We start from the raw sequence: 16,063 nt of genomic DNA, 5'->3' as shown, positions 1-16,063 counted from the left end.
GGACAGCACACTCCCACCCAGCTCTCAGCTGAGACCTCCCTTGGGGAGTTTTCCTCTAGCCTTGAGTTGGGGCTGGCAGAAATTCCTAGATGCTCCAAAGCACTGTGTGCTTACTCTGTGTCTTCACCACTCTCATTTGCCTATGTTACTGCCCATTACCAGTTTGACTCTTCCCCCTATAGGAACTGGCCTTTTTGTTTCTGGTTACATAATAATGCTGGTAGAACTTGGTACGTCGGAATTGCTCAATCTGAAGGACAGATAGAGTAATTAATATTGGTAAAAAAATTTCCTTGGCCTGAAGGTGCAGGTTTTTTTCTTATTTTTTTTTAGGCCCGGCTACTTTGAAGTGGGAAACATGTGTCCCTTGAAAAGGTGTGTGGCTGACTGAAATGAGGGAAAGCCACATAAAACACTTTATTCATTACTTTATTATTGTTAATATGACTATTAAAGCATAAAACTCAATACCTAGGTTAAACAAATCATGTTTTTCAACTTATGCTTTTCTACTATTTTTTTCTCATTCTCAGGACCTGTGAAAATATGTAGTTTTTCCTATGTGAAATTTTGAAATATGAAGTCATAGACTTCTTGAGTAAAACCTAATGGTTCCTCAGCTGTGTTAAATATTCAACTTGTGATGAAAATTAATAACTGCACGATTATTTTCCTTTTTAACCATATGGGTTTCTGTATGTAAGTGGGTAAGTTCTAAGATCTTTATCCATTTTTAATTCTAAACTCAAGATTAAATATAAACATGAAAAACACGATATTTTCAGGCTTGGGCACATGCCAATCAACTGTCAGATAGATTACATCTGCCCAAACCTATTCTTTGTTTCATATGACTCAGCTTGTCAACCGATCCAAGGTAACTGAAAGATTCTTCTGAGATGATACAACAGTTAAAAGTCAAAGATAAGTGATCCCTATGCGTTATCTATATTGAAAAAAATCTAGAAATCTTCCTCTAAGGCACTATGAAGGCTTGTAATCATGCAAACGTTACACGGTGCCTATAACCACTGTCTTATAATTCTCCATCCCCAAGTGATAGGGATAGAGTAGGATAATTAGTTTGTTTAGCAATCCCACTAGGGAAGGGAATTTTAAGGAAGTCTGGGAGACTGCTGTAAGTTAATGACCACTCAACAAAATAATCCAGTAACCTAGCAACAATCTATACTACCTTTTAGGAAGAGCAGGTGCATTCAAGGGCCAGGCACACTCAAGCCACAAATCCTGATAGTTAAAACACAAGACAGTAGGTATGGGATCTGAATCATGTTACACGAAGTCAGGGAATTAATGGTCCTTGATGAGTAGCATTCTGCATGTAGCCAAGACAGGAATATAGGTGAAAGGGGAAAGAAACCAGGTGAAGGGGGACATTATACCAAGATCTGAGATGAACTACCATGTTTAAGTATATGTTAATACCCTTTTGCTAATACACATATGATTTAAATACCGCCAAGACAGTCCCGGTTAGACCATTGAGGGTCAAAGGAGGAACTAATGATGTAAGCCTTGACATCTACCCAAAAATGAGGAAGAAGGTCATCTTCTCCCCTCCCCACTTTTTCTTTGATTATAAAAGTGTAGCCCTCTTTGTTCTTGGGGCCATGCTCCCTTGCTGGCCAGCTTCTATCTCTCACAAGCATCCTATGCTAATAAACTCACTCTTGGCCTATAGCTTTGCCTCATGCTGACTTCTTTCTCTTCTGAGACAAAAGAACCTGAGCTTCAGTAAGTCTTGATACCAGGTGAGTAGTTTCAATTAAAAGACAGTGGGTTCAAATGTAAAATAGATAGCTAGTGGGAAGCAGCCGCATAGCACAGGGAGATCAGCTGGGTGCTTTGTGACCACCTAGAGGGGTGGGATAGGGAGGGTGGGAGGGAGATGGAAGAGGAGGAGATATGGGGATGTATGTATATGTATAAGTAATTCACTTTGTTATATAGCAGAAACTAACACACCATTGTAAGGCAATTATACTCCAATAAAGTTGTTAAAAAAAAAAAAAGACAGTGGGTTCAAGTCCCCTCCTAGGTCAGAGACGGTGCGTTTAAGTCCCAATCTGCGGGTGACTTGGGTTCAAGTCCCAGACCGTGGGTTCAAGTCCCAATCTGAGTTTTGGCTGGGTTCAAGTCCTATCCGAGAAAGCGTACTTAAGTGACCCTTCCATTTTGATGTTTATGTATGAAGCTGTCTAGAAACTGAAGCGATGGAAGAGAAATAAAAGTAAATACGGACAGAAGATAGGTCATTCCTGTGACTGAGGACGATCAGCTTCTAAGGTTTTAGTGAACACCATGAAGGAAGTGTTAAAGTCACCTAAATCTTAGCAAGGATTGGATTTTTACAAACCCAGCATCAATATCTTCCATTTAATGTCACTGTCAGAGTAGCACAGCATATTGATTAGACCAAAGCCCACAGAGAATGGCAAATACAGCTCTGCCTCCCTAGTCAGAATATTGTAGCCAGAACTTCTCACTGTGTTTTTAGAGGGATGAAATCAGCTAATATTGTAATACATACTCCCTTATCTGCTATTAAGGCAATATTTCTAAGTCCACGTAACTAGACTCAGTCTGTTTGCTTTTGTCTCATTAGTTCTGTTATTCTGTTTCTAGGTTACTGGACTTTGATGGCAGGCATTTCAAATCCTATATGCTTCTCCAAAATAAGAATTAATTGCTTGGCTTGAGTACAGAAATTTTAAAGAATCAAGACAGAAGAGCAAATCTGTGTAGAAATCTGATAAAAAACAGAATTTAATGGAATCAGGTAAAGCAAGTGTCAAAAACCCATCTGAATGATGATGAATAAGAACAAGAGAAACTAAAAAGATATATTAGACACTTTAAAAAATGCCACTTACCCTTAGTTCTTCTTTCGTATTGAAACTATCAAGAAGCTGTTGATAATGTCTATCTGTCATTTGCCGTAACAGGGACAAGAGACAAGCAACAAACTCCCCCTAAGAGAAAAAAAAGGAAGCGTGTTTTTTAGTAAGTACATAAAAAAAATCAGTAACTTACCTTCAACTGATCTCAAATAGAACACTTGAAAAGAAAACCCACTATGATCCAAATTTACCCTATGATGTTGTCTTAATCTAAATTAACCATAATATTACAGTAAAATTTCTCCCTGTAATGATTACCATTTACTTGGTACACATGCATTTTAAAATTTAGAGTGGGGACTTCCCTGGTGGCACAGTGGTTAAGAATCCGCCTGCCAATGCAGGGGACACGGGTTCAATCCCTGGTCCAGGAAGAGCCCACATGCCGTGGAGCAACTAAGCCCGTGTGCCACAACTACTGAGCCTGCACTCTAGAGCCTGCAAGCCACAACTACTGAGCCCATGTGCCACAACTACTGAAGCCCGCGTGCCAAAACTACTGAGCCCGTGCGCCTAGAGCCCATGCTCTGCAACAAGAGAAGCCACCGCAATGAGAAGCCTGCGCACCACAATGAAGAGTAGCCCCCGCTCACCACAACTAGAGAAAGCCCGCACGCAGCAACAAAGACCCAACGCAGCCAAAAATAAATAAATAATGAAAAAATAAAATTTAGAGTGGATTTTTTTTTAACTTGGGTGGAAGCTTTTCAGTAGGGAAGTAACTCCACACACTTAAAGAAGATAAGGTACTGAGGCTCCTGACCATTTATTAAGCATTTACTATGTCTTCGTTCATTATACTGTTTGAGCCTCATATCAGTGTTATAAGGTAGGGGGTATAATATTAATTTTTTTTTATTGAAGTATAGCTGATTTACAACATAGTGTTAATTTCTGCTGTACAACACAGGGAATGCTAATTTAAAGAAAGTAAAATGTAGGTTTGGTGGGCTAAAAGACTTGCCCAAAGTCACACAGCTGGACACTGGCAGAGCTGCAGTTATTCCTGGGGTTTTCTACTCCAAAGCTCTTCCTGTACCTTCATGCTCCATTTTTTAATTCACATGACCTTCTCCAGCTCATCAGTGTTCATCTGCTGACTTGTTGGGTGTCAAAAAAGCCATACATTGCATAATGTTTGTTTCAATCTCCTTTTAAGAACAGGTTATTTTTTAAAATTTATTTTATTAAAGTCTAGTTGATTTACAATGTTGTGTTAATTTCTGCTGTACAGTAAAATGATTCTGTAATACAGAACATATATATACACACTTTTTCTTATTCTTTTCCATTATGGTTTATCATAGGATATTGAATATAGTTCTCTGTGCTATACGGTAGGACCTTGTTTATCCATCCTGTATAAACTAGTTTGCATCTGCTAACCCCAAACTCCCAACCCACCCCTCCCCCATCTCCCCTCCCCCTTGGCAATCACAAGTCTAAGAACAGTTTAAGTTAACTGTGATCCTTTTGTGCTTGGGTGCTATGTGATTGACTCCTACAAAGTCCAAATCTTAAAAATTAATAATGAAAAACAAAAAATATATATAGCATCCATAGATTTGAAGACTTATAAAATTGTTATCACTTGCATTTCCTGATGCATTTCTAACTTAAAATATATGTTTTCAATGCAAACTTTTTTGCTCAGCAAAGAATTTATCTACTTTTAGTTACATTTAAAACAATACAAGCACAACAGGAGAAGTAATCAGTGGTAATTGACTGTGGATTTAGAGAAATTCAGTTTAATTTGGAATTGGTTTCTTTGAGTTTACACGGAAAAAGATTATAGGCTCACATGTAAAATCTGAGACTAAAAGCCCTGAGTAATCGGATTTACCAAGAGAGGCAGCTAAGTCAGGACAGTCAAACGTATCCCTACCAAGGCCATGGGAGGCCTGAGGATGCTACTTAATGGCCATGTCAGGGTAACCAGAGATGCAAGCTGGCTCCTTGCATGTGGATAATCATCTGCAACACACAGATATGACAAGTAATTATCCCTACATACCTTTTAGGGCAAATATTTAAGAACTAATCAGTATGGGCTGGCAGAAATACCCTCTAAGCTCTACATATTACTTTGTTACTGCACAAAGGAACCCTTGATACTTAACACAAGAAATAGAAAATTTAAGGGCACAATCATGAATATTTTAGTGTATGTGTATGAAGAAACAACCCAAGGCTAGGAAGAAACTACTTGAAAGGACTGGGAGCTCATACACGACTGGTGCTCATATATGACTGAGAATAGTGTTTATTCTCACCAGTCAGACTGAAAAATCCTCACTATTAATAGGGCATCAGGGCATCAGTTAGAGTACTAAAAGTACTCGTTTCCTCAGTAGTGGGGAAAAATTACTCCTAGAATAAATGCTGCTCTGATCCTACCTAAAAAAGTTCAAAAGCAAGACCTGAAACAATCTAACAGTCCCCAAGAAACTGCCATCCTCATTCCACAGGAAAGGTCAAAGATATTTTTTGGAATTAAAAAAAAATTCACCTCCCAACAAGGTAAAATTTACAATGTCTGGCGTTCAATAAAAAATTACTAGGCTTACACAGAAATAGGAAAAAACATGATGAAACAAATGAGAAGAGAAAATAACCAATCAATAGAAACAGACCAGAAACGACACACATAATAGAATTAGCAGTCAAGGACATTAAAATCGTTTTTATTACTGTATTCTATATATTCAGGAAGCTTGAGGAAAGACTGAACATGTTAATTAGAGACATTTAAGATTTCAAAAGGAACCAAATTAAACTTCTAGAGATGAAGATTGTCATGTATGAGATGAAAATTCACTGAATGGGACTAATGGCAGATTAGACTGTGGACCAGGAATGTCACCTGCTGTTTCAGTATACAAAGGCTGTTGAGTCATCATCTACTACAGCCACCCCTGATGGTGCACCCTGAGGGGAATTCAGGATGGAGAAAACAGGATACTGGTCCTAGATAGTTAAGATGCACATCAAAGGAATAATTTCAATAAGCCCAGACTCTTGAATCTTCTCATACATAAAAAAGCACTAAAATCATTTACTTGAGATGTCTATTTTTTGTATTTAGAAATAATCTTTTGATGTTCGACTACATTTTTTTTTTTTTTCCAGTAAAAACTCCTATATATCCTGGTTCCTCCCTTACCTCTTTGGGACAGTCCGTCAGAACTATCTGAGAGGCTGCCCATCTGGGGCTATACTCCTCAGTAAGTCCGCTGAATAAAACATAATTCTCAACTTTTAGGTTGTGCATTTTTTTTCAGTCAACAGACAATATAGAAGAAGACAGCGTAGTAGATATCCTCCAAAATGAAACAGAGGGAAAAAAAACAACTAAAAGAGAAGAAAAAAGCACAGTGAACTCTAGGACAACTTCAAGTAGCAAAATATATACGTAATTGCAGACCTCAAGGAGAAGGGGTCAGAAAAAGTAGTTGAAGAAATAAGGGGGAAAAATTTCAGATTCTTTGAAAAGCATAAACCTATGTATCAAAGAATTTCAACAACCCTAAGCATACAAAGCATGAAAAAAATTACACCAAAGCACAACATAGTAAAATTGCTGATAGCCAGTGATAAAGAGAAAATCTTAACACCAGTGAGAGGAAAAAAAGACACATTATATCCAGAGGAAGAAAGATAAGGATGAGAGATTTCTCACTGGAAACAATACAAACTAAAGATAAAGATGAGAGATTTCTCACTGGAAACAATACAAGCTAGAAAACAGTGGAGCAACATCTTTAGAGTACTGAAAGAAAACAACTATCAACCAAGAATTTGTTACCCAGTAAAATTCTTTCAAAAACAAAGACAAAATAAAGACTTTTCAGACATCCCCAAACTCAAACAGTTCACCACTTCTACTCAACATTACAGTGAAGGTTCTAGTAAGTGCAATAAAGCAAGAACAAGAAATAAAGAAATACAGATTGGAAAGGGATTTTAAAAAAGCTGTCTTTATTCACAGACAACATATTTGTGTACAAAGAAAATGCTACAGAATCTACAATGAGCTACTAGAACTACTTAAGTGAGTTAATCAATGTTTAAGAATACAAGTTCAGTGTACAAAAATCAATTTTCTGCATAATGAAAATGAACAATTAGAAATTGAAATTTAAAATAATATAATTTATAATACCATTAAAATATGAACTACTTAGTGATATATATGACAGAATATATGTAAGATCTGCTGAAAGCTACAAAACCTTGATGAGAGCAATTAAAGATGACCTAAATAAATAGAGAGATATACTATGTTCATAGACTGGGCAATTCAATATTGTTAAGATGTTAACTCACTCCAAATTGATATATAAATTCAATGCAATCCCACTCCATATCATAGCAGGTAATTTGGGGGGCAGAAAGTGACAAGCTGATTTTAAAATTCATATGGAAGTGCAAAGGACCTGGAATAGTGAAAACAACTATGAAAAAGAACAAAGTTAAAGGTCTTAGACTACCTGACTTTGAAACTAAACTATAACGCTAAGGTAATCAGGATACTGTGTTACTGATGTCCAAACAGAAAAATAGATAAATAGAACAGAAAGCCCAAACCAGAAACAATCCAAACGCCCACGAACAGGTGAATGAATAAACAAATTATAGCATAACCATATAATAAAATATTCAGCATTAAAAAGAAATGAACTACTGATAAACAAAGTAACATTGATGAAACTCAAATAATTATACTGAAGAAGTCAAAATGCCCTCCTCCTGCCCCATTCCCCCAAAAAACCAATGACAATAACCACATACTGTATGATTCCATTCATATAAAAATCTAGAAAATGCAAACTTATCTATGGTAACAGAAAGTAGGTCAGTGGTTGCCTGGGGATGAGGTAATGAAGAGGGGCAAGAGGGAGGGAATACAAACAAGCACAAAGAAACTTGCGAGAGTAATAGACATGTTCATTATCTGGATAGTGATGAAGGTTCACAGGTATATATATTATGTCAAAATTTTATCAAACTGTAGACTTTAAACACATGCAATATTTTGCATGTCAATTATATCTCTAAACTTTAAAAAAGAAGACATTATGACAATATTATCATTTATGGAACTATGTGTATGTTGCTGTATTTTGATTATATTATTAAGTTTATCCCTCACTAGAGCCTTGTTGGGTGGACACTATTAACTTAACGTTACAGTGAGATCTGTTAAAGTTAATAAATATTTATCCCACGTTCCACAGTCAGAAAATGGTGAAGCTGGGGTGTTAACCTAGGTACCTCTGGCTCTTCTTCCTGCTGCTCAGAGACTGATTTATTTTATTGAGGAAATATAACTGAGCTTGGGGGTTATATTTCAAATACAAATAGATATATAAGAATCTGTCTGTTAATAACCAATGTCTGTACCTTTTAGCCTCTCTTATGTCTTGACGTGAAAATGTAAATCTAGTTGGTCGAAATGCATTCAATGTTTCATCTCTTAGTTTTTCTACATCCTATCTACACTGTCTCCAATGCAGCTACTAGATCAATATTCTTATTTATTTCAACATACATTCTGTGAAATATCTTAAATAACATTATTTTTAATAATTTTAGCAATAATAAAAATTATTCAAAAGTGAATAGACTTTCATTAAATCTTTACAGTCACCATACCTAGGAGAATACCTCTTTGAATCCATATCATTACCTATTTATATCTGTCACATCTGGTTTAGGCCCAATGCAAACAACTTGTCATCCCGATATCTAATCTTGGCACAATTAAGACATGTTGTCAATCCCAATATTTACTGTACAATGTCATTTTATTTATTCACTTCATCAATTTAGGAACTCCAAGCACATTTAACCCTGTTAAGAGGCCTGGACGTCCAGTATTTTTTACCCGTAATGTAACTTTGTTTCTAAGAGATTTTTAAGTGTCTACATGACAACCCTAGACTCACAATTTATTAAAAAGAATAAATAAAAAAACACTGTTGGCCAAGATTCACTTCATTTTAGTGTTGGAACTTTTTTATGTACAAATCACCGTCAGAAAGAACTCTATGCTATAGTGGCTTGCATCCATTTAACAACTAGATTGAGCATACTGGGCATTTCCACCAATAACTGTGAATAAAATTATTAGACGGCTACAACAGTCTTCAAGAAACCTTCTATTATACATACCCACAATTTAGAAACATCTCACAGAATTCTCCTGCCTTCTTCTCCTTCCCCCAACCACAGCCCATGGTGCGCAAAAACTTTCAACAAATGCGGAGTATATCTTAGACGTGGCTCCTGCTGAACTGAGTTACCTGCACTATAAATGGTGCTGAACAGAATTATGTGCAAAGAAAAGAAGCATTTATCACTTGTAAGGAACTCTGGAGTCCAATTAGTTTGAGGGTGTGAACAAACAGCCATGTATGCCTCTTTATAAAATCTGCTTCCACATACAATTAGACGTTTGAAAGGAACCGATTACAATGGTGCTGCCTTTTTTTTTTTTTTCCAGCCAGAGAGAGTATTTTAAACCTAAAAGAGCAGTTGGTAGAAGAACAAAAAGTACAATCCTTTTAGATAGTAAAACTAAGGCTACTATTACCTGGAATTATGACAATAGTGGAAGCCGATCGTCCTGTTAGTGTTACTGGGAGGCAGGCTGACAGCCGTGGTACTCAGAGAGAGCTGAAACACTTCACCATGACACACTGTGGGACCAACTTTTACCTACATTATGTCTGCTTATTGTGGGCACCTTTTCTGTAAAGACTGAAGGGTGCTCAGTGTAGGACTGCCATGTAAAGACTCCCTATTCAGAAAGCCTGTTCTCTAAATAAGAGAAAATGATGAAGAAATTAGACAGGTCTTCAGTGCACAGAGAAATGACCTTGTCAATGACCAGAACATATTTCTCACCATAGAATTCATTATAATGTAAGCGCTTTTTACAGGAAACTGCCCTGTTTGCTATAAGAGCAGGAAGCCCCTTTTCTTGTCACTTTAGCAAAGCTATATTGTAACTAACTTTTAAACCAGGGACCTCCATGCTCTACTCATCTCCAGCCCAAGCACACATTTCAAATCTTTTAATCACACAATACCTTGCCTAACTTGTCAGTTCTTTCCGTACATCAAAGAAGTAGAAATGAAGAATAAGTAATTAACAGATGACCAGATCTCTTCCCTAGCTTTCCCTTCAGTAATCTCCCGAACAGAATGTGTGACCAAACTGTATGAACAAGATAACATCCAGAGGAAGATCACAAGGGAGTTGACAAGCCTGCACACATTGGGGATGGCAATGACTGTGACCCGCATCTCAATGATGAACTGAGATTACTACCCTGTTTCCCTTTAAACCCTTTCATGGCTGAGCAGAATCTTCAGAGGTGGTTTTTGAGGGATGCTGAGTCCACCATCTCCCCAGATTGCCGGTATTCTGATTAAAGCCACCTTTCTTTTCTATACCTGTAAGTATGTAACTGATTTTGGTTAATTCGGTAACAATAACAACAACAACACTTATTACTTCTGTAATAATAATAATAATATTATTATTATTACAGAAGTAATAAGTGTTGTTGTTATTGTATACCTGTATACCTGTAATACAGGTATTACTTCTGTAATAATAATAATAATATTACGGACCACTGTTGCTACCACAATTACTAACGGTTAAAATGTACTGATATATTGTTTAAACACTTTTACAGATTTGATGAAACCCTCACACTAACTTTGAGATAAGTACAATTTTTTTCTCTATTTTAAAGGCAAAGAAACAGAGGCTAAAGATACTAGGTAACTTGCCCAAGAGCATGCGTAGTTAATCAAAGGGAAGAGTAGGATTCAAACCAGGTCTGCCTGAGGACTCAAAAAAAAAAAAAAAAAAAAAGAGCCTTAAAGCATAAAACTAAGGTGCCAAATAATTTAAGTGCATGTTTTCTTGCAAACTTCATCCCACATACCTAGAGTGAGCTTGGTTTTTCACACAGCAAGGGGCACAACATAGCTACGTGGGGGAAGGTTTCACTTTACGTGATTTTCCTAAAATTGTAGCACACCGGACGATGAAACTGCCTGCCCAAATCCATCCACGAGCTTCATGCATCGCCTTCTCAAATCTCTTAATTTGCACTGATTATTACACTGTGAAGCCCTACAGGCCATGCATGTCCCAGAGAAATTTGGTAGTTTCAACCCTGCCTATGGATACAAAGCAGTTTGAAAAAGTTTTTGACCTCGGGCAGTCTCTGACCACATGGAGCATTTCCTATGATTTTGTTTGCTCTGCCATTATAATTTTAGAATTGTGTTCGAGCTGTATTGCCAGGAAGCAGTTGAAATGTTACCATCAAAACCAAAATGAAGGAACCTTTCTTCTGCTTTTGGGAAGGTGGAGTATATATGTTTTTCCCAATTCCTCCTGCCAAGTACAACTAAAACCCCTCCATTATATATAAAACAAACAGAAGACGACTCTGGAAGGTGGAAAGAAAAGACTGGCTAGAGACCCTGGACCCAAGGAAGGACATAGTGCTGAGTTCTCTCGGTTTTCTTTTTGCCTTATATATCCCACCCCTGGAGCCGAAGAAGCTGGCCGTCTTGAAACACCAACTACTGCAAAGAAAATCCCCCCCAAAAGCCTATTCTCTTGGGCCAAAGGATCAGGAAATGGGCAGTTTAAGAAGAAAAAACTTTTAGCAGTCATTGCTCTACTGCAGATGAATTCTGCAAAACACTTTGGCCTTTCTCACACCTGCAAAAGCCAAATGGGGAGCCAGGACTTCCATCCTCACAACACTGTGATGAGGCACCCAACATCTCTCTCCAGAGCGGACAGCAAGATAGGGAGCAGGGACTTTCATGACAACTGGTCTGTGTCAGTGAAGACAATGCGAGGAACCTGGACTTCTACCTCTATCTGGCCATAATGAATTGGCACCCAACCCCTTACCCTGCCAAGTCACATGACATAAAGCCACCTGAGACAGGTATAAATAAGATCTAGAGTCTTATAATACAAAAATGTCCAGATTTCAATTGAAAATCACTCATCACACCCAAAATCAAGATATAAAATTGAATGAAAAAAGACAAGAGATGTCAACACTGAGGTGATAGAGATGTTAAAATTATCTGACATAATACAAAAATCAACTTAAAATGGTTCATGGACTTAAATGTAATATAGAAAACTCTAACACTTTTTAGGAAAAAAGAACTAGGAGACAGCCTTCACGATACAGGGCTAGACAAAAAGAGTTCTTCAGCTTGACATCAAAAGCATGATCTGTAAAAGGAAAAATTGATAAATTGGGCTTCATTGAAATGAAAAATTTTTGCTCTACAAAAGACCTGTTAAAAGGATGAAAAAAACAAGCTACAGAGTGGGAGAAAATATTTGTAAACCACATATTCAATGAAGGACAAGGATCTAGAATATATAAAGAACTCTCAAAACTCAAGAGTAAAAAGCAATCCAATTAGAAAATGGGAAAATGACATAAAAAGACATCCCACTGAAGGGGATATATAGATGGCAAATATGTGAAAGATGTTCAGCATCATCAGCCATTAGGGAAATGCAAATCAAAATCATGATAAGATGTCACTACCTACCTATCAGAACGCCCCCATCCCCTCTCCACTCTTCAAAGTGAAAACACCAAGTGCTGACTATGGTGTTGAGAAATGGATCATTCATCATACACTGTGTATATGAGAATGTAAAGTGATACACCCACTAGGGAAAACAGGCCATTTATTACAAAACTAAATATGCAACAACCATACAATTCAGCAGTCATACTCTTGGGAGTATTTAACCTGGAGAAATGAAGATTTATGGTTAGATAAAAACTTGCACACAAATGTTTATAGTAGCTTTGTTAGTAAGAGCCAAATTCTGGAAACAACCAAGATGGCCTTCAATGGGGATAGTTAAACACACTGTGGTACAACCATACCATGAAAACTACTGACTAAGGAAAAGGAACAAATTATATATAGATACACACACACAATGACCTGGATGAATCTCTAGAGGATTACACTGACTTAAGAAAAAAAAAAAAAAAAAAAAAAAGCCAATCACAAAAGGTTATATACTGTATGATTCTATTTGTACAACATTTTTTTTTTTTTAAAGAAGATGTTGGGGGTAGGAGTTTTATTAATTAATTAATTAATTTTTGCTGTGCTGGGTCTTCGTTTCTGTGCGAGGGCTTTCTCTAGTTGTGGCAAACGGGGGCCACTCTTCATCGCGGTGCACGGGCCTCTCACTATCGTGGCCTCTCTTGTTGCAGAGCACAGGCTCCAGTACGCGCAGGCTCAGTAGTTGTGGCTCACAGGCCTAGTCGCTCTGCGGCATGCGGGATCCTCCCAGACCAGGGCTCGAACCCGTGTCCCCTGCATTAGCAGGCAGATTCTCAACCACTGCGCCACCAGGGAAGCCCACGTACAATATTTTTTTAAATTTTTTTAATCGAAGTAGAGTTGATTTACATTGTTGTGCCAATCTCTGCCGTACAGTGAAGTGACTCAAATACAACATTCTTAAAATGACAAAATTATAGAAATGGAGAATAGATTTTGTGGTTGTCAGGCTTAAGAAGGAGGTGAAGATGGGAGGGAAGTGAGTTTGGCTGTAAAAGGGCAAGATGGGGGATTCCTGGGGTGATGGAAATATTCTGCATCTTGATTACATTAATATCAATAGCCTAGTTGTGATACTGTTCTATAGTTCAATAAGAGGTTACCATTGGGGAGACTGGAGAAAAGGCACATGGAATATCTATGTTATTTTTCACAACTGCACGTGACTCTACAATTATTGCAAAATAAAAAGTTCAGAAAAACATGAAAAGACAGAACAAAAAAATTCAAAACAAAACCCCCCAAACTTTCAAACCCATAATGAACTCCAGTGGTTTTCAGGAAAAAACGACGTTTTGAGCATTTACTATGAACCAAATAATAGCTAAATACACAAAGCCAACCCTATGAGGTAGGCAGCATTTTACACATGAAATTCCATCTGACCATGAGAAATTAACTGCTTGCTCTTCTTTTCTTTTAATGAGGCAGTACAGCTATTACACATTTTAGAAAGTTTTTTCATACTCTCTTTAACCTTAGTTTGTTAAAAGAAAGAATTTAACTTTACTTCCAAACCCAGGGCTTGGCAGGAGGAATCAGGTAAATCTTAGCTCTGAAAGCAGAGAAAATAAAGTTCAATGCAAGATGGCCATCCTTAAGCATTCAACTCTGGCAGGAGAGCCAGGGTGGACTTTTTATTTTTTTAAGTAAAAACAAAAATTATTTTCATCAGGGGCTAGGCAAACATTCTTAAGACAGGGGTTCTCTAATGCACAATTTGTAAAAATAATGGGAAAAGGCTGACATTTTTGTAAATAATCTATATGTGAAAACTATAGCATCTACTGCCATTTTTGCAAATGGTATTTGGAAGAATGTTCTTAATCAGACCTAAAAAAAACAAATGTTTGATCAATTGAATGTGAGTTTTAAATAGAAATCAATTTATGTACCAATCCATCCATCTACGTATCTCTCTCTCTCACTCTCCACACACACGTATAAATATATACACAAATGAACTATCACACAAATTATGTCTTAATATTTCTTATAAATCATGTTATATTAGATTCATAATAGTGGAGCTTGAAGACATCTTAGAAGTTACCAAGTCAAACTTTCTCAATTCATAGCTGAGGAAACTGAGCCCCCCTCACCCCACCCCAAATTAAGATTCTTACTAGTCATAGTGAAAAATTCAGGATCAGAACTCAGGACCCCCAGCTGCTATTGCTCTATTTCACTATTCTCACTTCCCCAAGCAATTCGATGGATGAAAAAAAAGAATGAAAAGTTATCAAGAAGACTGGGGATTTAGAACCAGGTTAACTTAAATTGGGCAAAGTGAAAATAAACTGTGCCAATTTGGCCTTTCTGTAATTAAAAGTATCTTATATTAAAAATATCTTATATGCTGCTTATAAACAGCAACCCACCCTCAAAGCAACTGAGGCTTTAACAAGCACAACTATGCTGTTTGGTGTGCCATTTGCTTTACGGCCTTACCGTGACATCCTGGAACTGGAGACGCATGGTGGAGCCGGATGGCTGTGGTCGACTGGTGATCTCCAATATGGTCCTCAGCAGGATGTCCAGCAGGCTGGCCACTATCACATCTATTTCCTCCAGCACAGATTTTTCCTTAAGAAAAGAAATAATGTGTTCAGGAAATTGTGGCTTAAAGTATATATTAATCTCTCTTTACTGGAAAAGGGGAAAAAGCACATTTCCAAATATAGAATCAAAGAGTCAGAGAACTCGAGAGCTTGACAGACCTGGACCTCCCCTAACTCACCTAAGTGAATGACCTTTGTTTATAGATAACAAAGGGCATGGAGATGTACACAGCTTATCCAAGAGCATGCAACTCCACTGTGAAGTGGGTAAAGTAAAATGATGGGGTGGTGTTCTGGAAAGCACCCCAGACTAATTCAGAACAGCAGCTATGTCACTAACATGGTGTGTGTCCCTGTGCAAGTCAGTTTACCTTTCTGGGCCAGATTCTTCACGAAACGTCCCTCTTGGTTTTAAGAAAAATTATAATTTTTTGATTTCAGTTTGTGCTTACATTTACTCTTCTCATCACTGGAGTTGCACAGGTCATTTTCCAAAACTCTATTTTAAGTGCAAATGACTATTTCTATAAAAATGATTTTTTTAAAATCCCTACATGTAAAGGTTAGCAAACAGCATTCAGTCTGGGTGAATAGTTAGTTACAGACTGGACTTAATGTCATTGGTCATGGTGGGACTGCTTCCCCAAAGCAAAATTAGTACTATCTAAGCCCCCAGGACTTGAGCGAGAAATGCAAATTGCTCTGCACTGACTGTATGTAGTGGATTTGAGTTATTATACCAGCACCAGACGAAGCACTATGATTACAAATACTTTGTACCAAGGAGATTGCCTTTGCAAAGAAAACTTTTAGAAAGTATGAGTTTAAAAGAGCTTTTTGGCTAGGATTTTATGATAAACTTTCTTACACTTGTAAGAAAACTACTAAGGATTTTCCCCCAGAGTTTCTGCTCTGAATTCCTTA

General features: G+C 37.3%; 1 protein-coding gene across 1 annotated transcript in view; it reads right to left on the bottom strand.

Moving 5' to 3' along the window:
* DOCK4 (dedicator of cytokinesis 4) overlaps positions 1-16,063 on the bottom strand; it is a 501,134-nt gene that overhangs the window by 91,238 nt on the left and 393,833 nt on the right. The window contains 2 exon segments of the mRNA XM_032643431.1: positions 2,895-2,993; positions 15,030-15,164. Coding sequence (XP_032499322.1) covers positions 2,895-2,993; positions 15,030-15,164 — 234 coding nt within the window.

Source organism: Phocoena sinus, chromosome 9 (assembly GCF_008692025.1).
Source record: "Phocoena sinus isolate mPhoSin1 chromosome 9, mPhoSin1.pri, whole genome shotgun sequence".
Classification (NCBI taxonomy): domain Eukaryota; kingdom Metazoa; phylum Chordata; class Mammalia; order Artiodactyla; family Phocoenidae; genus Phocoena; species Phocoena sinus.
The sequence above is the reverse complement of the archived record's forward strand: the minus strand, read 5'-3'. Positions and strand labels throughout refer to the sequence as shown.